The sequence below is a fragment of the Merops nubicus genome, unplaced genomic scaffold (genome assembly GCF_000691845.1).
Source record: "Merops nubicus isolate BGI_N331 unplaced genomic scaffold, ASM69184v1 scaffold10646, whole genome shotgun sequence".
Taxonomy (NCBI): Eukaryota; Metazoa; Chordata; class Aves; order Coraciiformes; family Meropidae; genus Merops; species Merops nubicus.
Genome location: NW_008613045.1, coordinates 90,735 through 115,797, shown reverse-complemented (window position 1 = coordinate 115,797; position 25,063 = coordinate 90,735). Strand labels below are relative to the sequence as shown.

Here is a 25,063-nt window from a genome sequence, read left to right as displayed (position 1 = left end):
TCATTCTGTCCTGAAATAATCCTGCATTCTTCCTGTATTTTATGATATGTTCTCATGGAAAGAGAGTGTGTTTGCTGTGGCAACTGAGGACTTCTGCATGTGGGGATTAGCCACAAATTTCTTTTTAATTAAGGGATTCTGATATGTAGCTCTTTTTCTATTCAGAAACCACTTCCAAAAGTCTATAGGAACTTAATTAAATTTGGTTTTTATAGCACTCTGTCAATGTAGATTAAATTGGTCAAAAACCTAAAAACATTATGTGCAAGAGGATGAAGAGACAGATTGACATGGAGACAGGAAGACTGCATGATTCTTAGCTGACACTAAGAATCCTCAGGTGCAGACAGAATGAATATAAGAGAGCAAGTTCTTAAGACAGTTGTTGTGAGACTGATTTTAGGGTTGCTTATATGTCAGCTTTGAACATGGAAGAATTACAGGCAATGTTAAGTTACTTTAAGTGGTTGTGAAGGCTTTTTGTGAGCTTCAGGGAAGGAGCTCATAAGCATGCTTCTACATGCTTTGTTCCCCCAGGGAGTCCACAAAACCTTGTAAAAGCTTCCTGCATTGTAAGGGGCATGATCCTCAGTTTGGGATCTCAATCTGCTTTCGTTTTCCTCTCCCTCCCCCCCCTCCCAAGAAATACAGAGAATTCCTGAGCCATAAATCTGGTGCTTCCTTGTATGTTTAAGATAACTTTTATTTTTCATTCTTTCCCCTCTCCTAGTCCATTCTATTAACTATTTTGGTTGGTCATACAGACTTTAGTAGAGTTTTGAACCTCATGTGTTGGTCTTCTGTTGAGGCATGTATCAGAAGTATCAATGGGCAATATATGAAGCACAGAAGGTATTACATTTTGCATTGTTTCTTCTGTATATTAAAGAGTGGAGCACAGCCCTGTGCCAGCTTCAGTTGTCATGTAGAAGTCAGAAGTTCTTTCACAACTCTCCACAGATTTCAGTTGCTTTGCAAGAAAATGTTTGATTGCATATTGTTTCATTCATTTGGAAAAGTTCCAGTTATTTAGGATGTCGTTACCATGAGAAACATGGTTCTATTGAAATAGAAGAGAATAGTTCAGTTAGAAGGGACCTGTGATGATCATCTGTTCCAACTGCCTGACCACTTCAGGGCTGACCAAAAGTTACAGCAAGTTATTAAATGCATTGTCCAAATGCCTCTTAAACACTAACAGGCATTGGACATCCAAAGAATATTTTCTAAAAATTTCTTAAATTATTTACATATTATTTTTATTCAGAAGTTGTTAAAGCTTTCCATGGCCACTAATACTGTGAAAAGTTAACAACAAAAAAATATTTGATTCATAAAATGTAATAAAAAGCCTCACTATTTTTCTTCATATTATTACTAGCCATGAATGCGAAAAATGTAAAGGTTTTTACACTAAAAAAGTACCATATTTAAAATTATTTTTCTGCCTCATAGAAATTAAATATTTATATAGGAAGAACAGTAATCTAGGAAAAATTTAAGTAGAAAGTGCCTACAATGAAAGGTACAGTGCACATGCTGTAAACTTCCATTTCTTTTGTGCACATGCTCTTGCAGAGTTGTGCTAGGTGGGACAGTAGCTTCTGCAGCAGCAGTAGGGAAGTAATAGGTAAGGATATTTAAGGCTATTAATAGGTAAGGCTTTAAGGCTATTAAACCACAAACTGCTGAAGTGAATAATAATATATCCTTCAGGTTCACTGGGGCTGGGGTTATGCTGAATTAAGCCTTTTTTTTTTTTTGGGAGAGAGTTACGCTACCTAATCATACAGCATGGGGTCTATTTTGCCTTCAGTTTGTAAACTGTAATTACCATGATACCTGATGTAAGGCATTCAAAAGTCCATATTCACCATCTATTAATCACCCAGCTATGTTATGATACAGTAACACATATCACTAAGATATATATGGTATGATAAGGTAGCAATATCACTAAGAATGTTTCATTAATAAGCTATATTCTGATGCAATGGCAGTAAGACTTAATGCCACTCCTCAAGTTCAAAATCCATCAAAAAAAGTGTTAATTATATGCAAACCCTTGGTACCAATGCATTTATGTGATGTACCCTGTGTCCCAGGTGTTACATGCTTAAACTTTTCACTGAATTTTGAATTCATGTGAGAATGGATTTAATCTTGCTTTTGAAATATGTATCATATTTCATAACGTATTTGTCAAATACTTTAACATATTAATTAAAATACTAGAGAGCAGTTTCATTAGCAATGTTCATTTGGAGTAATATGTGAGAGGCTTCATTGTCACATTTCCCAGGTAAACTATGAATTGATCTTTTTCTCTTTTACAATCAGAGATTGAAATTACTTAGATAAGGAATTGGTATTTTGAAAAGACATGGCTAAGGTGGGACTGAAGCCTAAATCTTCAAACTTACATTGTAAATATGTTGAAAATAAAATTATAATATAAAATTATAGCAGATGAATAGTTGAATAAAGGGTTTGACCTGTACACTTTCTAGTTTGTTCCATTTCTGAAGTTAATGGAGGACATTCTAATTAAATATAATCTGATTCCTTTTGCAAAAGCTACATACTCCATGCAGTACTTCTTGACATTACATATTTAATTGACATGCTTTCCTTCCTCCGTCCTTCCTCAACTTTTTTCCTGGTTTAAATTTCTTCTGACTTCATCACCAGCATTTAAATTTATGTTTATAAGTAAAGGTGAACCATTACTTAAACATTATTTTTCCATAGGTTTAAGTCTGTTAGAATTGGCTTAAGGTAGCCTCTGCTTGAGGAGATAGAATAGATGACCTGATATGAACAAGCTTTGTATGTTGTCCTACAGATAAAATTTTTGTATTTAAGGGATGTCAGCGGTTACAAGAGACCCTCTTCTTTGTGGTAGCAAAAGCAATTGGAGAATGCCCTGGAATCTCATTCTTCCCTTGACTTTACTCTTTCTCTGCTCCCATCTCAAGGCAGGTCTCAGTCCTGGCCTGTTCACTTTCCTCATGCCATGGCTTTTCCCTGCAACTTGATGGGAGCAAAGACAGAGGTCTGTATATAAAAAGAAAAAAAATCTCTAGATTCTGAAAGTAATTTGGAGTTGAAGTATTAGGAGGTATTCCAGAAAAGATGGATGCAGTTTGTGGTGGGAAGATAGAGAGGGAGAGACAGGCCTCTGTCTTTTATTCCTGTGGTCCATTGAAGCTTCTTAGTCTCTCTTTTCTGTCAGATGTATCCTGTAACTACTACAAGATATAATTTTAGCTATGCAGCTGGGAAGTCTAGAGCCTACTGTGACAACAGCTGGCTATTTTCATCCTCAGAGATGCAAATCTTGTCTCCATGATACAGAATATAATGTTCTAAAAACATGTTAAAGCTGATATACTTAGCTGTAAATATAAACATAAATGAAAAGCAGCCTCTGTTGTAATTACTTAGATTCATTCGTATGGCTGAATTAGATTGAGTAAATGACATTCATTCAAATCATAGTTGATTCAGCCCTCTTAACATCTTTCATGATACGAACCTTTTCAAGCATTCATGTGATGAGCATCAGCCAACTGTTCAGCTGCACTCATCTTCCCATTCCATGATCCTCGCTCCCTTTGATACAGCCTGGGTGATGTTTTCGGCATCTCTGCACAGCAGCCACAGTCTGGCTGCCAAATCAGTACCAGAGTTACCAAAGGCCAGGATTGCCCTGCTCTCAACTCTCTTTGGGGGCTTCTGCCTTTTAGATCCCAGCCAAAGTTCAGCCAAACTAGTAGAGCTCTCTTGCTTAGTGTTTGGTTGCAAATGTTGTAGTTACTATTTAATGACCTGGTTTTGAATTAGTGGCTAAGGAGAATGGAGACTAATCCTGCTTGCTCAGTGGCATGTATATTGCCACACCAGTAGAAAGCTCTGCTGAAAATGACAGGTGGAAGAAACGCTCTTTCTTTGGGAAGTAAGAGAGATTTTCATTGAGCCTCTATGGTATTGTAATTATGGTAATAATCAGATCGAATACTGTCCTTGTCAGACTTACTCCTTTTAGAAATCTTGATTCTCAGGAAGTCCTTTGGGAGGCTGAAAACTTTTCCTTCACTCTTGCCCTCATCTTCTAGGTTTTCTCTAGTGCTAATTGTGATCACTTGCTTGCTATTTCTTGTTTTACAGAAACATTCGAACTCAAAAAGTAACAAAAAGTAAAAGACACCTTTCCTTCTCCCCATTGCAGCATGGCTGTTTCTAAACTTTTATAATAAAATAAACTAATACTTCTACCATGTAAGAATTGCAAGGTATAGGAAAATGAAGTATGCCTTTTCTTGTACCAATTTTAATTAACTATTGGTGAGAAAATGTCCAACATTTCCTGCAATTAAATAACAATATTTAACATTGCTCTACTGGAATTGCAGAATGTAATGGCAGGCTAGATGACATTTTCAAAGAATTAATGTATATTGTACTTACACCATTTCCTAGGTGAGTAATTTTTAACAAAGCAATTTTATCCCAGAAGAAATAGTCTGCAGTCTAGTTTATAAATTCATACACCCACACCTTGATTGCTGCGATCGCTTGTGATTTCTCATGAAAGACATAGAAGAGCTAGAAAACATACAAATACAGCAGGAACAGTCAGAAATACAGAACAGTTTGCATATGCAAAGGAACTGAACAAAGATATTTCAGCTCAAAAGCAGAGATGACTGCAGGAGAATACAGAATGCTGATTCATATTTCTCAGAATAAAAAAAGCTTGGCGGATATTGAAATAATGTAGAAGGCTTTCTTGTCTTTTATCTCTTTTTCACACAATGCAAAATGAAACTTCAGAACTTACTGACCTAGCATATTTTAGAGGCCAAGAGAATACTGTGACTCCAAAAGAAGTTTTAAGAGTTTGTGGAGAATGGTTTTGTTAGTGACTTAAGGCAAACAGGATGGCTTAGGAGAAGTCTCAGGTGCCAGGATCCCTGCCTGCTGAAAGCCAGAAGGGTGCAACACAGAACTTTTTCCATACATATATTTTAAGCACAGTCTTTCTTCTAAAGAAAGACCTCCCTTGTCCCCTGGTGGGTAGACAGATGTTAGACAATCTGAAAAATGACAGCAGTCCTCATGATTCGATTAATTTTTTTTTTTTTTAATTGAAAACTTGATTTTTGTCAAAAATCCTCTTAGCCCTTGTTCTCCCACTTTTCTGTTGGGAAGGAAGGGTAGGGATCCTTCTCTGCCATTTATCCAGACAGAATGTTAACCCTGCTTTGTCTTAGGCTTCTTTAAATTCACTCCCCGTTTTTACTTGGGTGTGTGTGTGTGTGTTTTTCAGAATAAATCATCCTGTGGTAAGAATAAAAAAATCTTGCACATGACTGAAGGTTTGATGATAATTAGATTAAAGATTCTACCTTCTTGTTACCTATTTTTAGATGGCCACAGATTTACAACAGACACGCCATTTTGCTGAAAAACGGGGATTTTTTACATTCAAACAAGTAGATGGATATTTGTCAGTCATGTGCAAGTGCTTAATCCTGATGTCAACAATCAGATGCTGTTTAAAAGATGCCACAGAAGTCAGAAGTTAAATTAGGCTAAACACAAACTGGCATATATATTTGTCCTGTGTGACCTACATCTTGTCTCTGATTGTGGATGTGGAATCTGCTTTTGCCAGCTAAGCTCTGGCTATTTTGCAGGTGTACTCATATAGATTATTTAATAGTTTACTTCTTCTATAGATTCACAGAGAGATTTTGTTTTTCAGGACACACTATATTTGTGAAACTGCCCACTCACCTGATAATGCTTACTAATACCATAAAGAAAATATTACATCCATTTCATATTGTTGCTATTATTAATTTTTCTGGTATTCAAAGTCTTTGGGGAGGAATGGTGCCTTGTATATGAAAACCTGGAAGATTAGCAGTGTGATGCCAGTTTCTATATGGAATGAATACTTAGTGATATGAAGCATACGAAAATATTTCATAAAAGCAATGTTTTGATGTTATGGAGCTGTATTTCAGTGCTTTTTTTGTATATTACATTAAACATTTAGCTGAAAATAGTTGCTACACCAATACATATGCAATAGTAGAATATTAATTATTTCCCTTATATGCTTATATTAATGCTTCATTTTCTAGTATGAAAACCTTACATTTATGTATGTATCATTGGCTGAGGATAGTTTGAACTTTATAGGTAAATAAATTACACATTTCTAATTTTATTTTTTTTTTTGGCAGGGTCCAAAAGAATCAGTGACAGTGAAGTCTCCGATTATGACTGTGATGATGGAATTGGTGTTGTTTCAGGTATTACTGCCTAAATTTACTCTTCTATGTTCAGTAGCAATTTTTGTCTTTATAATTTTTTATTGTGAATGTTATATTTTTCTGGTGAAAAAGAAATGGAACCTGAATGTGTATTTTTCCAAAAGACACAAAATAAATATTACGCGTAATGCATATTTAACCACCAAAGTTACCAACAAAGGGAAAGAAATTAATGTGCGAATTTCCTTCTTGCTTCTATAAAATGAAAAAAATAGACTTTTTTTTTAATTAAAAGTGAAGAATTGTTTGGTTCATTTTTAGACAGACATTTAAGTTTGATATATCCTTTAAAAGTTCATGGTGGAAGGTCTGAAACCTGAACATTTAAAGCAGGATGGGAGGTATCTTAACAGATAATCTGCTTTACTAAGAATTATTGGAATAGGGAGTTTAATAAGTATTTGAGATGAAAGTTATATGAAAGAGTGCTTCTCCTCCTCTTCTAAGAGAAAAGATAATACTGTAATCATAGCCAAAACCAATAAAACCAGAGAATGCTATGCTTTTGCTGACTACAACTGAGGATTCAGCCATGACACCTTTAAAGCAGTACTGATGTCTGCTGGTACCAGCAGAGAGAGTAGGCTGCACAGCTTAGTGTGTATTCCCTTACCTCGCTGCTCTAAGAGTTTTAACCCACTAGAGTAATCTGTGTTAAACAGTTTCTGGTTCCCTTGGGTCAGGTCTAGGTGAAGTGTACATATGCAGTGATTTGTGTCCCTTACTCAGCAAAGGTGGAGCAGTATATGCTGCCTGGTCATGCAGCTGCTCTGTCAAAACATGTTCCTGCCACACAGCCACCCATCAGCATGTGTGTTGCTTTTACACAAAATATAGTGCCTGCTGCTGGCAGGCTAAGGAAGAATGTATAGGAAACAAGAGTCAGAGGAATACAGCTGGGCCTGGGAATAAAGGAAAACAGAAGATAATATAGGCAATTCTAGATACTACTTCTTGATGGGGCACAGCCAAGTATTCAGAAATGCAAACATTTAATTAGCTACATGATTACTTGAGTTTGTACGCTCCTGTCTTAAAAACTCTTACCAGTTTGAGCTTGGATGCATTTCTGTATTGCCTGTGTCTGCCCTGTATACTGAAATTCCAAGTATTTCAAGGTTATCTCTTAGGTTCTGCCTAGTTTTTGATCCTGCTGTGTTGCTGTTCCCTTGCCATAGGTCTTGTGCTTTCTGGGAAAATGAGATAACAGATTTATTTTTAATACACAGCATGTAAATGTTATCAAGAAGACCCCCCCTTCCCTTTTTTTTTTTTTTAAACTAACATTTTGCTATACAGACTGCAGTACAATCAGGGCAAGTCATATTGTTAGCATGTTTATTTACTGTGGTTCGTTGTACATCTCTTACTAGGTTATCTAGAAAGCAGACATTTTGAAACACAAGTTGTCTTTGTTTATGTTGAAACAATCTAACCTTGCAGATATTTCACAATAAAACTTACTCTATCCCAAAGGAATATTTTATTTTTTTTTTTTGCATAAAAATGCAGATTTTTGTTAACCTCTGGTCAAAGGTTTTGCTCCAGTCTAAGGTTACAGAAATTTTACCAGAGACTGAATAAATGCTGTACATGCAAGATGACTAAATTTTCTATCTTCCTTAAACCATTTATCTTCGAACAGTAACAGACCTAATTTTCAGGTTATTGTCTTAATTAGAAGTATATTTAGATAAATTTAGGGCATTTTTATTTTCCCACTCCCCTATTTGCTTTACTACAGTCAGAAGACAGAAAGGATATGTAGACAGAGCAGTATGAACCAGAGAGGCAGGGATCTTCAGAAGTCCCTTGTTCCTACTTACTGTACTTTCAATCTTAAGTTGGTTTGCTTTCTGTATGTTCTAAGTAGACACTAGGGTTTTTGGATTGCCTGTCCTCCCAAAGGGAAGGACTTTTATAATCCTGTTGATCAGTTAAATTAGAAATGTACCGACCTAACTTTGGAGTTTAATAATAAAGGGAGGCAAAAGGAGATTGATAGATACCTGTCTAGAGTGCCCGGTAGGGAGTCACTTTGAAACTGAAGTCTTTGTATTGTCCTGAAAAAAGGTATGGAGTTCTGCAGAAGTTTTACCAGGTGCTTTAACATCAGTGGGATTCTTGTGAAAAACCTGGATTTACAATTTTATTATTTCATAAATGCCTCTTTTGACAACTGGTACAATTATGGTCTTTACAGTTCAGTGAATGAATCTACTTCCCTCACCTGAGTTTTTAATGTACCTTTAATTCCTTTAGGATCTTTTAGCTTTTGGATTTCTGCTGACAATTCTACACCTTCGTTGCATTTTAATTCAGACTGACTGTGTGGGTGGGGAAGTTTGATGTTCTTTTGGTTTTTGAAATATGTATTTATTGCCTTTCTTTTTTGTGCTGCTGTCACTATGTCTGCAAGTCTTTTGATTTATCCTTATCTTGTCTTATCATCTACATCCTTCTCTTGTTTAAGGTTCTATTCGTTTACAGACTCGTCACAATCTTGGTTTAAATATATGCCTTCTTCGCATGAAGCAATTTGTCTCTTCTTGTTTTCTTTCTTTCTTACTTACCCCAGTTCTTTCATTTTGTATTTTGAGCTTTTATTTAACACGACACTTCAGTTTACTCTGTTTCCTTCTGCCATTTAAATACTGTATCACATCAAGTATTCTGCTAACATCTGTCAGGTACTCCGTGTTCTTCTCCATAAAATTAACGCTTAGTCAAAGTATTGAACCTGCAAACTAAACTCCAGAAACCTTTAAGAAGAAGAGTCCTGTTTTTCTTCCTCTTTAATTGACTTGAATTCAAAACAATGGACTAGATGACCTTTAAAGGTCCTTCACAACCCAAACCATTTGACGATTCTATGAAATCTGTGGACCTTCCTTGATCTCATGTATTTATTGATAGTTCATTGAAAGATATATACTGTCTGTCTTTGCCATGTTCCTGATAGAGAAAATCTCAGCTTCATTCTCTGCAACACCTTTTTATGTAACTTCTCTGGTATTGGTCCGATAAGGTCAATTAACTTCATAAACATTAATTTCCATAATTAAATGATTAAACTCTGTGCACTTCCTATACTATCCTATTCTTTAATTTTTACAGAAAGTTCTAACATCTCTTGGAAATATTATTCTTAAAAGCTATCACTTCTGGTGGCTTGGATCTTATCCTGCTTAGGCAAGATTTATAAACTTTGGTTTATTAAACAAAAAAATTATAATAAAAATGTATATAAAAGAGTGCTGTTTCTGTCAACAGGAAAGACATTTTAGAAAATAATGATAAACCAACTGAAAAACTTCAGTGCTGTCTTTTTTGACTACATGTGTATTCTATGTTAGCTGCTGTCAGGGTTATAAGATGATATGTATTTAAATAAGTTTGCAAAAATGATTTTTGAAAAGATTTTAAAATAACTCTCTTCATATATACATTAATTTCATCTTGGGATAAGAACCACTAAAACATGATCTCTATTGTATCTAATTTCTGCTGGAATTAATCTTAGCACAGAATAACAGAAGGAGAGGCACTAGCACTTCTGGTTTAGTTTTTTAGATGGCTTGTACATAACCTTCACACAAGTTAAAGCATTCATTTTACTCTCCTGAACGATAAACTTAGGCCCTCATAAAGTTGTCTCTCATCAGCATTTCTATGAGGGAGCACATGATCATCTTCACGTGATAATTCTCTTACATGCTTATTGATAAGAAAAATACTATTTTTATATTAATTTTAGAAAATTCCAGAGCACTTCAAAAAACACCGTTTAAATCGTCATAATACAAAATACAACTCAGTGAAAAGCAGGGCAGGGTTTTATTTTTCTTTCTATTGACCGAAGTTCAACAGGTATTACAGTTAACAAAGTCTAATGTGTATAGACTATAATTTTTAAATAGTTTTCTTCCCAGGTACTTTCTCACAGTGTATGTTGAACCTGCTGTAACCTACTGAGTCTGACATTATGAACAAAGAGATGTGTGTTGCCAAGACCATTTAATCATAAAAAGTCTCACCTGTTATCGTTGTAAGACAGATATCAAGTGAGATTTTGTCTTGCCAGTTACTAGGCCTAGCATGAATGAAACAGCCAGCAGAAAGACAAACCAGTAACTTGACTGTATTGAATATAGAAAAGTCCTTCCATGAATAATCGCTGGGGGCACAAATAGTTCTATTAGTTCACGCGTAGTTGACATCGCACCCAATGATCTCAACGATATTGCGTGACCGACAATAGGTGGAACAAGTAAGGAACTGACGTTTCCCATAGAGGGAATAGGAAACAGCCAGGTCAACAGATTAAGCACATAGGATAAAGGTGGCCACATGGCCATCTCTCACCCTCCTAGCCCACGTTTACAAAGGTCCGAGCTGACTGGGGCCCGGATCCAGGAGAGTCAGGAGGTCCTTCCTCAACCAGGAAGCTCTGTGAAGCGCACCCACTTCACAGACAGATGCTCCTCCATTCCTGTAGGGGGTCCCAGCTTTTATCCCCAAGCAGACAACTGACCTTTGGTGGTTACTTCATGTGGGACCCCTGAGGCTCATTTCCCTTATGGCTTTCCCTGCAGGGCTGGCTGCACCCTGCGGGGAAGCCATAAGGCAAACTCACCACCTCTTTATGAAGGGCTGTGGGAATTACCCATATGTCAACCTTAATTCGGGGCTCGGGGTTCAAACCCCAGCATTTCAGATATTAATGTTTAAAAATACAGTTCTACACCAATGTCTCATCTCTGCTACATCATTATATGAAAAAAATTGTAATCTGAGGTATGTTTCAATAGATGAATCCTGGAAAAATATAAGGTAGTGAATTCTGCATAACCTGCATTGCAAGTCTGCAAGGAAGAGCTTTCCCAAGTAAAAGAATGCAGTCTCCAGCCTTGAAAAGAAAAACATTTATAATTAAGTTTTTCTCATTATGCAAAAGATAGCAAGACATTTCAGGAGCAAATAAGAATACAAATATTTATTCAGAGGATAGTTAGAGATAAGCAGATTAGAAAAAGTAGTAACAACCAGTAATGAAATTCTTATTGAACCTATAAGAATTATTCTGGTTTTGAGGAACAATGAAAAGCAATTATTCATTTTTGTTTCACTTCTCAAAACACCTGAGGAGTCCTTTGTTCAAAAGAATCCTTTCACTGTCAAGTTGCAGGCTTCCCTGCAGAGGAAACAAAAGTCCCTCTCTCTGTTGATAACGTGAACTGTATTTTTATACATGGATCCTGTTGATGATTGCTTCTCAAAGCAGATACAGAACACAAAAATACTTTGATTGCAGCTTGAAATTAACTGCCTATTGAAAGATGTCTTACAGCATTAGTACACAGAGTGGATGATTCCTACTAAAATCAGAGTTCATTGTAGACCACTAACTAGCCCTAAATAAGAGGCTAGTGCCTCAAAAGCCAAGTAATTATGGACCTAAACATTGACAAGATTTTTCTTTTAGTATATTTTGATACCCATTCTCCTGCTCTAAAAACTGTTCTTTGAGGTTTTCCTTGAGTGAAAAATAGCTTAATATTTGTGTCTCAAAAATTCTCACCAAAATTGAAAGTGAAATTCAAGCAATGTTGAAATAGTCTTTTTGCAGACCCCTTAGGTGAAGAGGTCTTTAACTCTTTTCTTTGCTTTTAAACAAATGAGGTCTATGTTAATTAAAACTCTATGCCTACAGCTGTTAATAGAGGAATTTTTATTATCATTCTTCGAGCTTTTCCTTGTGTTCTTAGTTTAATTTTTAATGTATCAAAGGCAAAGTTTAGTAATAATTGTACTATATTAAAAAAAATCAATTTCGTATCAGACATCCAAATTCTCTCAATTAATGTATTTAAAAATACCAACGCAGTCTTATATTTTAAAATATAATCTGTATCACACTACTTCGAATGTAAGTTTTGTTTTCAGTTATCAGTAATTAACGTCTACAGAGTGGCAAAGGCATTGAATAGATAATGGAAAGCTGCAAGAAGTTGCATCTATCAGAGACTCTTGATGGATACTTCTTATGCAAGGGAAAGCATAGCTGGGATGTCACACAAATGTGGTGACAAGCTCTTCTAAGGAGTGCTTTATGAAAGAACTGATAAATTCCAATCAACAGTGCCAAGAGGGGGCTAATTTGGGGGACTTGTTGGACAGCAGAAAATATATATGGATGAGTAGTTAAATAAGAAGAAAAGTTATAACAATAGAAAGGTGATGATGATGATTTTTTTCAATCTTTCAATGTCATATTGGTGTAGGGACAGCACTGAAAACTAACAGGTTCTGATTTATTACTGTGCAGGAACACTCTTCACATGCATCAATGATCAAAAGAATTGCCTCAAGTGTAATTGGACCATACATACTATTAGTGTAGCAAAGTGAAAAACACCTCTTGAAGAACTGAGTTGCTATGTAACAAGTAACCAGTTGTTCCTATGGTAATTTCTGGATCCTCTTCCTATATATTAATTTTCCCCATATTTGTAGAATAATACTTTGATGCAAAAAAAAAAATCCCTAAACCCATGCGTAATGTATCTTCAATTTATAGAGTATTCACATATTATGAATTCAATTTATTTGATCAATTAATGTCAGCGCTTTTTCAGAGGACATCCAGATTCTTCTTTTAGATGTTCAAATCACAATAGATGTTCAAATCACTTGTATAAAAGAACTGTACTGTCTCCAAAGTGCACATGTGTGAAATCCTGGCATCTCTGGCAATTTGATTATATAATTGTTTTTAATGAGTGCCAGTTCTAAGCCCAACCACAGCCAGTGTTAAAAATTTAATATCTGATAAAGAGAAAGCTTGACACCTCTATCAAGTACTGCTGTTAAAGTGGAGAAAATGCCACTTAGCATCAGTGTTTGAAACAAGTAAATTATTTTGCCTGGGATGAATGGCAATTCTAATGTTGCTTTACTAGAATAATTTTCATACAAAGTTTCTCTGAAGTCAATCAAGAAGAAAGACATCTAAATTAAAAGCTTCATTAGTACTTTTCAGTTGTGTTTTTTTTTTTTTTTTAAAAGAGTTATTTTAGTGCTTTTGATGTGAAACTAGCATTTGGAGGTTTGTGATTTTCAGTAAGTTTGTGCCTGAAAGCTGCAGGATTTGATAATATTAGTACTTGCTGAACATGTACCCTGCATAGCATAATGTTAGCACAGTACAGCAATACTATGTGGGTTAATACTTTAAGTCAAATGTTTTAATATTCTCTCTTAAAATAGATAAAATTAAAACTTCAGCTCAGAGGAAGCAATATTTAGTGTGCCTTGTAAAATCCCTCAAAAAGAAGGTGATAAGGTTGCAGATAATTTTGTAACGTGCCTGTCTTTTAAATGACCACAGCTCACAGTTGTTTATTGCTGATCGTACTGATTCTCAGGTTTTGTGTGATCTGTACGTGGATTTAAGAGGCTTGCCATAGTTAGACAGACTTTGATTCTATGGTAGTGACTTAATATTTATAGGTGCAAGTAGGTTCGAATGTTTATCCTGTTTTTGTCACTGCTATAAATTACTATCTGCTTTGCTCAATTGCAGCTCCTTGGTCAAGAATCACTTAAGACTTGTTTTTACTATCTACAATTTCTTTCTGCAAGAAAATATTTTTACTTTTTCTCTAACCTTATTTCCAGGACACTGAATATTTTTCAATAGTGGAATATAAATCATACTTTTTTAAATTGAGAACGTCACTGTAATTTTTGGAATATCATCTTTCTTGAGAGAGGCATGAATGTTTCAACTCCTGGGCAAGCTAAGCCAGTTACGTTCTAGAGAGAATTAAGTTCTAAAGTTAGGAATACAAAAGTAACGGTTTCATATTCCATGCTCAATCAATCATCAATAGCAGCTTTAAAGTCTATTTCGGGTTTAGAAGAGCTTCAGAGTTGATTGCTAAATATACTTATTACAGTGTTAGCCACTTCTGGTGTGTATGGATGGGTGCTAGGCATGTTGTTACACATCCCTTGTAAGCTTTGTTTTACTGTTGTCTTCCTGAAGCTTTGTAACTGAGGAGCTGGCCCGTTGCTATCTCCACATCTCTCCTGGCTGCAGGGTAATCACAGATTGCTTGTCTATGCTCTGAAGTTAATGAGTAAATAAAAGGCACAAATTTCCTATACAGAGAAGTATTTTCTTTGATAAATAGTAATTGTAACAAAGGACATTGCAATTCAATGAAAGAATAAACAAGTGAAAGATAATTTAATTAAATATTTTGGTATATTTCAGAGGCTCAATATACTTCATCTTGTGAAGGTCATTCTTAAACAATTTCTTAAGTACTTTTTCTATTCCTGCTGTATCCCACTGTATCTAAGGTGATTTCTTATACTTTCTAAATTTTGGGTTGAAATCTCATATCAGCTGAAGTCTCAAAGTAGAATCTAGTATGTGCAATCTTTTTCATCTGGTTTCAGCTGGAGAAAAAATCAGCACATAGGTGGCATAACGACACAGTGGATCCTACTGGCTGGGCACACAACATGTGCTGTCTCTGTGATTCAAGCATAGATAACAGTTTCATTTTGGAATAGTAGTAATCATGCTAAAACCCAGAAAATATATAATTAACTATACTTTTCTTTTAACTATACTCTTCTGGTAGGTTTGGAAAGTAAAGTAAATATGGCATGGCCTGTGAAGCTTGGAAATATGTATTTATTGTAAAAATAAACCACTAAATAAAAAATATAAAACAATGACATTTTAAACAAAAAGGTAATAAAAAAATATTTCTTCACTTCTATAAATAAGGAAAGCTTGATTTTAAATAAAGACTTGAAGACCAATGAATTGTTGAACTATGGTACAGTGGGACCAAGTGCCTTCAGGACAGATACTGTGACTCTGAACTATCTGGTCTGACAAACCTGGCAATAGGCAGACTTGCTTAAGTTCAAAGCTGATCAAGAAATTTGCTAAGCTCTTGCCTTTTGGATCTGAAAATTTTGCACATGATTACACTTGTTTTCTCTGAACATGTTTCTCAGAACTGACATAGTCTGAATGACTAATGACCTAGCTCCTATATAAGCCTAACAGTTTAAGTTTTTAGGTTCTGACAGAATGAAAAATCAGTTCTTACCTTATCTCTCTTCAGTTCTTTTAAAAAATACTCTAAGATACATTGCCAGGAGAAAATCCAGCGCTTTGGGTCCTGAGTGGATGCAAGCATCCTCCTTGCATCCTTAACTTTTGCAACTAAGTTCATAATATGGCATCTTCTGTGATCTGTATCTACATGGCTGTGTTAACAACATGCAGTTTTTTGAATATTTTTTTTCTGAAATATACTATTTTCCTCATGTACTCATAAAATTTAAATATTTTCCTTTAGAGCTTAGATTTTGTTCTGCTGTAAAGTGTTGGAACGTTAATGACTATATCCAAGAAACGCAAGAGCCTCACTGGATCCATTCCTAAACTCCTTTTTCTCTACATCAAACACATTAATATTTTCTGGTATTACAGCTTTATAGAACTGATATTTTTATTCAATAAAAGTATTACATTTTACAGATGTTCACAGAAACTTCTGTTGTGTTAAAATCTGACATGGTTATTTTCAGTATGAGGTAGCATTCTATGTTGCTTTGATGCCCAGCTAGAGAAAATAGTGTGATATAGGGCAGAGCTACACTAACTCTACAGAACTGAAGGACAGCTTCGAAATCAATTCACATTAGTGGGTTGCCCTGCTGAATCTGTTACTTTTCAATGTATGATCTGTTAGCAAATGAGAACTTTATGAATATAGTAGGTTTTATTTTGAGGGAATTAATTATTCTTCAAACACAAATGTCTTCTAACACAGCTTAACCTGCCTAGTTTTGTTGATGAAAAATTAGGAGTGCTGACAGTTTCTGCCTAATTTAATTAGGTAGTCATATATTTTAGTTTTTGCAACAACACTGTCCAAGTGGACAACTACAAGAAGTAAGAGGCTTTTTGTTTCAAAATAATTAAAGTATAGAGATTTATTAAATTTAATTATTTTCATGTACTATTTCTCACTTGTAGGATTCTTTTTAAGACAGAATGGGTTTCTGTTTGTGTTTAGTTAATTGAATTCATTGCCCTTCAGAATGTTCATCCAGGTGGAACACCATTTACAATCTCTTATTTCCCTTCTAATTTTTTGTTTGTACATACCAAATATTGTGTAAAACTGATTTAAATACTAGAATTTTTTTAAAGGACATTCCCATTTCTGCATATTACTTGTCTTCATTATGTTTTTCATTTCCAAATTCTACAAATGTGTTCCCTGTGTGTGCAGGATGCTAAGAACCAACTCTGTGTTTTTTGTGTCTATAGATATGCGTTACTAGGATAATAATAGACAATATTCTGTCATGTGTACTTCAACAGTAAATCATGGAGTTTTGGTTTGTGGTTGTTTTTTGCTGTTTTTTTGTTTGTTTTTTAATTATATAAAAGTTCATAATAACTTGCTGTTTACTTTTGTGTGTGGTGGGTTGACCCTGAGTAGACACCAGATGCTCACCAAAGGCACTCTTTCGCTCCACCTCCTCAAATGGACAGGGGAAAGAAAATATAAAGAAAGGTTCATGCATTGGAGATCAGGACAAAGAAGGATCACTCATCAATTACTGTCATGGGCAAACCAGACTCATCTCAGGGAAATTAATTTAGTTTATTAGTAATCAGAGTAGGGTAATGAGAAATAAAAACTAAATCTTAAAACATCTCCTCCTCACTCCTTCCTTCTCAAGCTCAAAGTCATTCCTGATTTTCTCTGCCCTCTCCCCTCCAGCAGCACAGGCAAACAGGAATGACTATTGCAGTCAGTTCATCACACGTTGTTTCTGCCACTCCTTCCTTCTCCAGAGAAGGACTGCTCACGTTCTTCATCTTCTCCAGCTTATGGTCCCTCCCACAGGAGACAGTCCTCCACAAACTGCTCCAGTGTGAGTCCTTCCCATAGGCTTCCATTCTTCACAAACTGCGGGTCCCTTCCACAGGGTGCAGTCCTTCACGAAGAGAAGGTGGAACAAGCTCCAGCATGCATCCCCCATGGGGTCACAAGTCCTGACAGCACATGTGCTCCAGTGTGGGCTTCTCTTTCCATGGGGCACACATACCTCCTTCAGGCATCCACCTGCCCCAACATGAGGTCCTCCACAGGGTCTAGGTTAACCTTCATGGGCTCTTGGGGCACAGCCTGTCTCACCATGGCTTCACCATGGGCTGCAGGGGAATCTCTGCTCCAATGCCTGGAGCACTTCCTTCTTCTACTCTGTCACTGCCCTTGATGTCTGCAGAGCTGTTTCTGTCATACATTATCATTCCTCTCTCTATCTGCTGTTCTGTCACGTTTGTTTGGGTTTTTTTTGGTTTTGTTTGTTTGTTTGTTTTTTTCCCTCCTTCTTAAATATGTTATCACAGAGATGCTACCACCATCATTAATGTGCTAGGCCTTGGCCAGTAGTGGGTCCACTGTGGAGCTGGTTGCCAGTGGCTTTGTTGGACCTGTTGGAAGCTTCTAGAAGCTTCCCACAGAAGCCACCCTTGTAGCCCCCATGCTGCCAAAACCTTTCCACACAAACCAAGTAAAATATGTTTTTAGTAGAGATAACTTGCTGTTTTCCACAGATTTATCAACTTGTCTTTAAAAGATTAGAAGCTTTCGGCCACTTTAAGACTATCTTTAGAAATTTGTTTATCTTTTGGTACTATTTACAATATGTTTCTATTGATATAATCAGCAAAAATAAATGATAAGCCATTTTCCAGATTTTTCAGGTCATTAATGAAAATATTAAACAGTGTGGGAATAAATTGTTTGCTGTGAAATTAGGAGAGATGTGGTTTGCATTGTAAGGATGCTGTCTGCAATTAACCACGTTTCCATAGTAAAAACCCAAGCCCTTCCTATTTATCCCAGTTGCAGCTGGGCTTCTCTGCAGAAAATACAGATTTGCTGTATTGTGTTATTTCAGTCTATGGTAAGTTATCGTAGCATAACAACTGCTGGTTGTTTCCATACATTTCATACTCTGTGCTCAATGCCTTCTAATCACTTCAGTGATACACACAGCTCTTTTTTTCAGTGACACATACCATAAATTGAAGTCAGTAACTATAAAAAATAACATAGGAATGGATAAAATAACTTCTAATCTATCCAAAAACAATCTGCAGAGCTCTCACATGTGATCTTGAATCGTAGAATTGCTCATAGCTCTTTTACTGTCTGGGATAGCAGAGAGTGGGCTACAAAGCTCCCTACAGGTCTCTTGTATTCCCTTAGTTGTCTGTTTCTTACATGTAGAATTTGCATGGAGGACAATATTTGTTTAGTGTATAAAGCTGGCAAGTATCTCATGGATTTGCTTAATTAAGAAATTTGTTACTGTTTTATTACATTTTTAAAATTTTAACATTATTGAGCTTTCAACTATTACTTAAACTCTTTCTCTTTTTGGTTATACAATTGCAGAATGGCAGATTTCCAGACTGACTTACAAAAACTTTATTCAGAGATGAAATGGTGTTGTTCACTGGCCAGTAAAGTACAGATTCTACAGATAAAACTCCCCTCTGTCTCTCCTTTGATATTTTTACCCAAGACAGTGTTGTGCTGTTCTTTAAATTCTTCATCATTGTATATGCTAATAGGTATATTTCATATATGGGATAAAAGTCTGGAGTTTATTACTGACTCTCAGCCCACATGTCCCATATTTTGATTGTTTAAAGTGGGGAGAGCATACCTGATCCTCAACATCATTATATTAATCTAATGATATGCTATTTTTCTCCTTTGTGTATACACATATGCAGACACATACAAAGCACCTTATGCCTAAACACAGGAGGAAGAATTTATTTATGAATTAGAGTGATTCATATAAGGATGTATGAATGCATAGTTGGAAGTACTGAACATTCCTGGAATCATGCAATGGACCAAGTTAATGTTTTTTTTATCAGATGCTTCCTAAATCTGGAGTAGAATACCAAATATTTTTGGATTCTCAGAATATTCTCATGGGAAAAGAATTACAGTTTTATGAGACAGAAAATTTCTAGTGCCAGGTGGATCTCTATAAATATGCTTTACTTGGTCACTGTCTTCAAAATGTAAAGTTAAATCAGTTATCATAGCCACCAGGAGGTCTCTGATGACCTATTTCTGCAAAATATTGTCATAAGATTTGCGATTCTTCCATTTCTTACCATCTTATATTAATTTGATCCTCACAAAATTTGTGGAAATGTCTTTGAAATTGCTGTATATCTGGTGTATTTTTTTCCACAGACAGCATTGTACTCTGGGACAGTGACTTCAAATATTTCTATTAGCTGTAGACAGTCACTTCAATACATCCAGTTTTTAAAAAAGATTTTTTCTTAAAAGCTTATGTAAAACGTCCACGTGTTAAGTTGTTAAGCAATTATAACTGCAAAGGCTTTTGCTTAGACCATTTATGCCTTCTATTGTCCTGATTCAAAATTAGGTCCAGGCTGTAAGCAAGTGTCTGCATGGCCTTAGCTCATATATTTGTGAGGGAATCATGTTGCTTAAATTCAGGACTGTCAGTGAAACGTGACATCATTGAATCATTGTTGCTTTAATTGTTTCTAATTGTTATTCTAAGGGAAAAAAATAAATTTTATTTTATTGTTGATAGATAATGACCACAGGTAAATGGTAAATTTAGATATATAAATTATTATAATCCCCAGTTTGGTGTAATTTATTTCTATACATTTAAAGTATAACTGTAGGAATTATAGCTGTACTTAAGCATAAGAACAGGAATCAACTTTACAAATACATTTTTTGTTACAAAAAAACCAATAAGACATGGTAACATTCTTTTTTCATCTTTTATCATGCTTATAACTACTATGGTTATGGTAGAAAATTAAAAAGTGCAATTGCAGATTCATTGAATATTTGCATTTCTTTTTAGATTATCGACATAATGGGAGAGATCTTCAAAGTTCAACGCTATCAGTGCCAGAACAAGTTATGTCATCTAATCATTGCTCTCGATCAGGGTCCCCTCACCGTGGAGATAGTATAGGACGGACTAGATCATGGTCTCCCAGTGTCCCTCCCCCACAAAGGTAAACTGTTATTTAATGACGCAGGTATATAATTTAAGTGGCATGGATCTTGTAACAATACTGGAAAGAATCTCCAGACTTTCAAGATGGCAATGGATTAGTTAGATCTTATGAATTTTGTAAAGCAAACAGTATTTCTTACACTATGCCAATGTGCAAAAATTCACCTACCTTTGTCTTATTTTTCATCAAAAATTGGTCCATTCCAATGTAAGGAAAGAAAAATATTTTTCCATTATTTCCCCTTCATTTTCAAGAGCTATTTAGAAGGTGCCGTGTTTTATAAGATGTGATGCTTTGACAGTTTCTTGACATCCATTTATCAGTAGCTGCTTTCAACCCTTTTGTCTACGTAGAATTAAGGTTCTGGGAGAGCCATGCTTCTGAGCCATAGTAGCTTTCTTTCTGCTATTTTTATTCCAAACTTTTAAAGCATCAGGACTAAATGGACATACATGCAGTTTTATACTGGAAATTGTCAACTCCTGATCTTAGCCTCTGATAAATTTGTCTTGTAAAATAAAGATCAGGACATATCTTCCAAAAACTAGCCATTTTGGATAATGACTATTATTTACTTAAATTTGCTGTTAAGCCAGAATTAAGAATTTTCCTGCATGGATAAGCTTTCTTAAGAGGAAGCAGAGGGATGGATGTAAAGGAAAATGAAGCCTGTTTTCAGTTAGTTTTGTCACCATGTATAGGTAGATTTCCAGCTGGTGTAATTCAGCTGCAGTAGAAGGGAAGTTACTTTGCCCATAATGCTCATAGTTCCCATTTAATACTGAATATCTGGTATCCAGTTTTTCCTGACAGGTACATGTCTCTATCCTTTTCTCCTACAGCCATTCCCATTCTCTTCTGGTCTGCTTGCCTTTCTGTTATCTTTGTTCTTTTTATTAGTTTAAATTTTTCTTGACTTCATATTCTCTTACTTGCATGCTTGCTTACCATTTTCTCTAACAGATACAGACTAAATTATATCCTTTTGCCTTATTGAGGTGTTAGGATCCCAAACTATACCATCTCATCACAGACACCTAACAGGCAGAAACTAAATTTTCTACTTGAAACCTAACCCACATTTCAATACAGCCTGCCTTAAAACAAGATATAAACAGTAGACACAGGGACCTATTCTGGTTTCCACTATATTGATTTCGGTCTAAGAAATTGCCTGTGCTAAATCTCCTGGGGTTTTTCTCTTCTATATAGATACAAAAGCGAGCAAAATCTCTTTGTGTGTGTGTGGTTTTGTGTGTGCACGCATGCGGGGTGCATTTTGGGCAGAACTTTTACCCAACACCTGTCTAACATAACTGAAAACCCTCTTTTCATTTTCTTGTAGTTATGCATTTTTTACATTTGTGGAATATTTCTTGCTGCCTGACTTGCCTAAAGCTAAAATTTTAAATATACTTTTGAACTTACAGTGAAAAAATGTTTCAGCTGTTTCCTACAATCTCACAGTCGAATGCATTATTTATGTAATACTTCCCTGCCCACACATTAAATAATTTCGTTGAGGACTTGTCAGTCCCAGAGAATTGGGTTGCCAGAGCTTTAGCATTAATGGAAAAGAAGCATAATCCTTGGGTTACAGAAATGTCTTTTTTAATTCTAATGGAGATCCAGGTGTACTTTGTGAAGCTGTAAGCATTACTAATCACACTTGCACCATGTTTAGCTGAGTTTGTTGTGCTATAGACATTTTCTAACTGCAGCAAACATGCTGCACACCCAGACATCTCCCAGTTAGTGACTGATGCCTCTGCAGGCAGGAGCTCTTGGGGCACAGAAGTGCAAGTTGCTGTTAGATCTTTGGAACTATTGCATAATTCTCAGTCCTTCTACTGGATTTTGTTAATAACTTCTGTGAAAGCTGTATTGCATAGTAGCTGACAAGAAATTGTTGCTGCTCTTGTAATGTTTTCAGATAATACATTTAGACTGTTATTCTCACCATAGATAAGAAAGGAGTTTAGACTTGGGCAGACACTGAACATGATGTTTAGCTTTTTCTGAGACTGTACATTTGAAAAAACAAGATGAAGGTGACTATGGAAAGTAGTTAGGCTGAAATGCTGTGGTAAATCTAGTAGGATGCTCACTACTATCTACCATCACCACCTACAATGACACCTTTTCACCTGCTTACCTGTTATCTGGTTGCTCTGTACATGTTCTGTCAACCGCAAGTAAGTTCCAAAGGAGTGAAGATGTGAAAATGACTTTTCTTAGAACAAAAGTTTCACTGGAGAAAGTATGGCATTTTTCATTAAGTAGTAAATCTGTCTGACCAAGGCATCCTTAGCAGAGTGGAACAGAACTGAAATAATAGTAACACTTGGAAGTAGAAGCAATACAGCTGTGTAGGATGGTAAAAAGCAGCATGAAGTCAGAATATGTTACAATAAAGATATTTAAAGAAAAAGATAGTTATTTAGAACAGCAAGCCAATAACAATCTTATTGAAATTGATCTGAGCAGACAAGATGGTACTGAGTTTTTCAGGACTAAGGCTTATAATCAAATTTAGGCAGGAGTTTTGTTTGTGTGAACAGATAGCAAAGGTCAGTCTTCGGAAAGCTTTGCGAAGGAACGACAACTTGAGAAAGCCTAAGTATTTAAGTCAAAACAGCACTGAGTAAAATAAGATGCTAATGCTATAGACAGAAAAAAAAAATTAAACTTTTTTTTTTTTTTTTTTTTTTTTTAAACTTGAATGAAAAGAGAGACCCTGAGGAAAAGGGTAAGACAGCAATTAGAATTCAGGAAGAAGGAATAAGAATTGGTTGTTGGGAAAAGCAAAAAAGTTTACAAAGAAGAGCAAAGAAGCCCTGTCTGTGTCCAATTTAGAGTGTAAATACAGACGATAGAGTCCAATGTCAGAGTAAAGGCGGCTATACTGGATTTTCTAATATTTTGGTATAAATAAAGGGGTTAAAACACATACAAAGTTGCAAGAAGGAGTTGTAGAATAGAAGATAAAGGATTACACTCACTTTTAATATGGCCAAAGCAGACTTTATATTTGACTTCATGAAAACAGAGTGGAGAAATTCTTGGAGAAATGAAGTAGAGCTGGAGACAAAAGTTTATGTGTACTGCAATATCTTCATAGCACTTATATGCAGATATAAACAGCAGCATGGCAGCAGCAGTGAAGGATACACACACAGGTTAACACTAACTGGGGACTGGCAAATGAGAAAGGATATTATGACAGGTACCAAAAGCGCAGACAAAATGACCAGGAAAGATACAAACTGAATAGCCCATATTAAGGAAAGCTTCAGGAAAAGAGGCAGAAGAATTTATTGATCTAAAATTTGAATTTGATTGGAGGGACAAATAATTTTTAATATTTTATTTATATTATCCAATCATTTTCACAGTTATCTGTTTTTTCTATGTTCCTGTTCTTGTGGATTAGTTTTATAGACCAGAAAAAGTGGAATTAATGTGTATGAGTAGGTATTAATGGTTAAACTGAGTAAAGCAGTTGATGAGCAGAGCTTTGGTCTCAGAGTATGAAACTATAAAGGTGATTGATGCTCTTTAACGAAATCTGCACTGCCTTCACCACTTATACCTCATTAAACAGTTCTGTCTTTTTCAGATTCTGTGGTAGTAAGATTACAGAATAGGCTTTCCAGTGCAAAACAAGCATCTGTTGTTTAATTCAGATGACAATGGTTTCAGCAGGCTGCACTCTACTGAAACAGTGAGAAGTCCTCATTGTGTCTTACTGCAGTTTACATCTTTACAGTGTAGCCCAAGTCTAGAGTTTATGGAACATTCTTTGTTTCAGCTAGAAGGGAAATTTTCCTTGATGGTACTAGTTTGGAAAGACTAATAACATTTTGTCCAAAATTAACCTTTTTAATTGGAGAAAAAGAAAGTTATCCTCTCATTTTGAGAACAAGTAAACATTGAAAAAAAAGAAAACAACCCTATGCCTAGCATGGACTTAGCAACTTTTTCTGTAGGAGAAATTTTTTTTTTAATTTGAGATTTAAAATTATGTGAGAGTAAAAGTATACAAACAACAGGTCAGCTAACACATCTCATTACCACCACATTTACTAATAATTGTCTACACAAAACCAGTGGGGGCATGTGGTCCGAGTGCACCCAGAACTCAGAATCTGATGTCTTTTATCCTTAGTCGGAATGTGGATCAGGGACCACGAGGGACTCGATCTACTCCTGCGCATTACAATACCTTGAACCGAATGGATAGACACCGTGTTATAGATGACCACTACTCCTCGGACAGAGAGAGGTAAATATCTGAATGGAATTAGAATCAGCTGTAGACTACACTCATCAATGTGAATTACTTCAGCATAGTAGCTCACTAAATAGCAAAATTACTTGCCTAATCCCACAGATGAGCGTTTCCCCACTCATATGTCTACTGGTTACATTATATACATGAAAAAAATGTACGACGCACACAAGGCTAGCAAAACTGTCAAGTTAGGGTATCTTTGCCAAGGGGTAATCTGAAAAAATTATAAAGTATAAAAGATAAATAGTTTTGTTGTCCTTTTTTACA

At 35.6% G+C, this 25,063-nt stretch overlaps 1 protein-coding gene across 1 annotated transcript in view; it reads left to right on the top strand.

The window, feature by feature from the left end:
* The window catches only part of LOC103774367 (regulating synaptic membrane exocytosis protein 2), a gene marked incomplete at its 3' end in the record, with an annotated part of 152,814 nt that overhangs the window by 40,319 nt on the left and 87,432 nt on the right, over positions 1–25,063 (top strand). Inside the window, exons 11-13 of the mRNA XM_008941767.1 lie at positions 6,258–6,326; positions 20,343–20,499; positions 24,671–24,787. Coding sequence (XP_008940015.1) covers positions 6,258–6,326; positions 20,343–20,499; positions 24,671–24,787 — 343 coding nt within the window. The remainder of the gene's footprint in view (positions 1–6,257; positions 6,327–20,342; positions 20,500–24,670; positions 24,788–25,063) is intronic.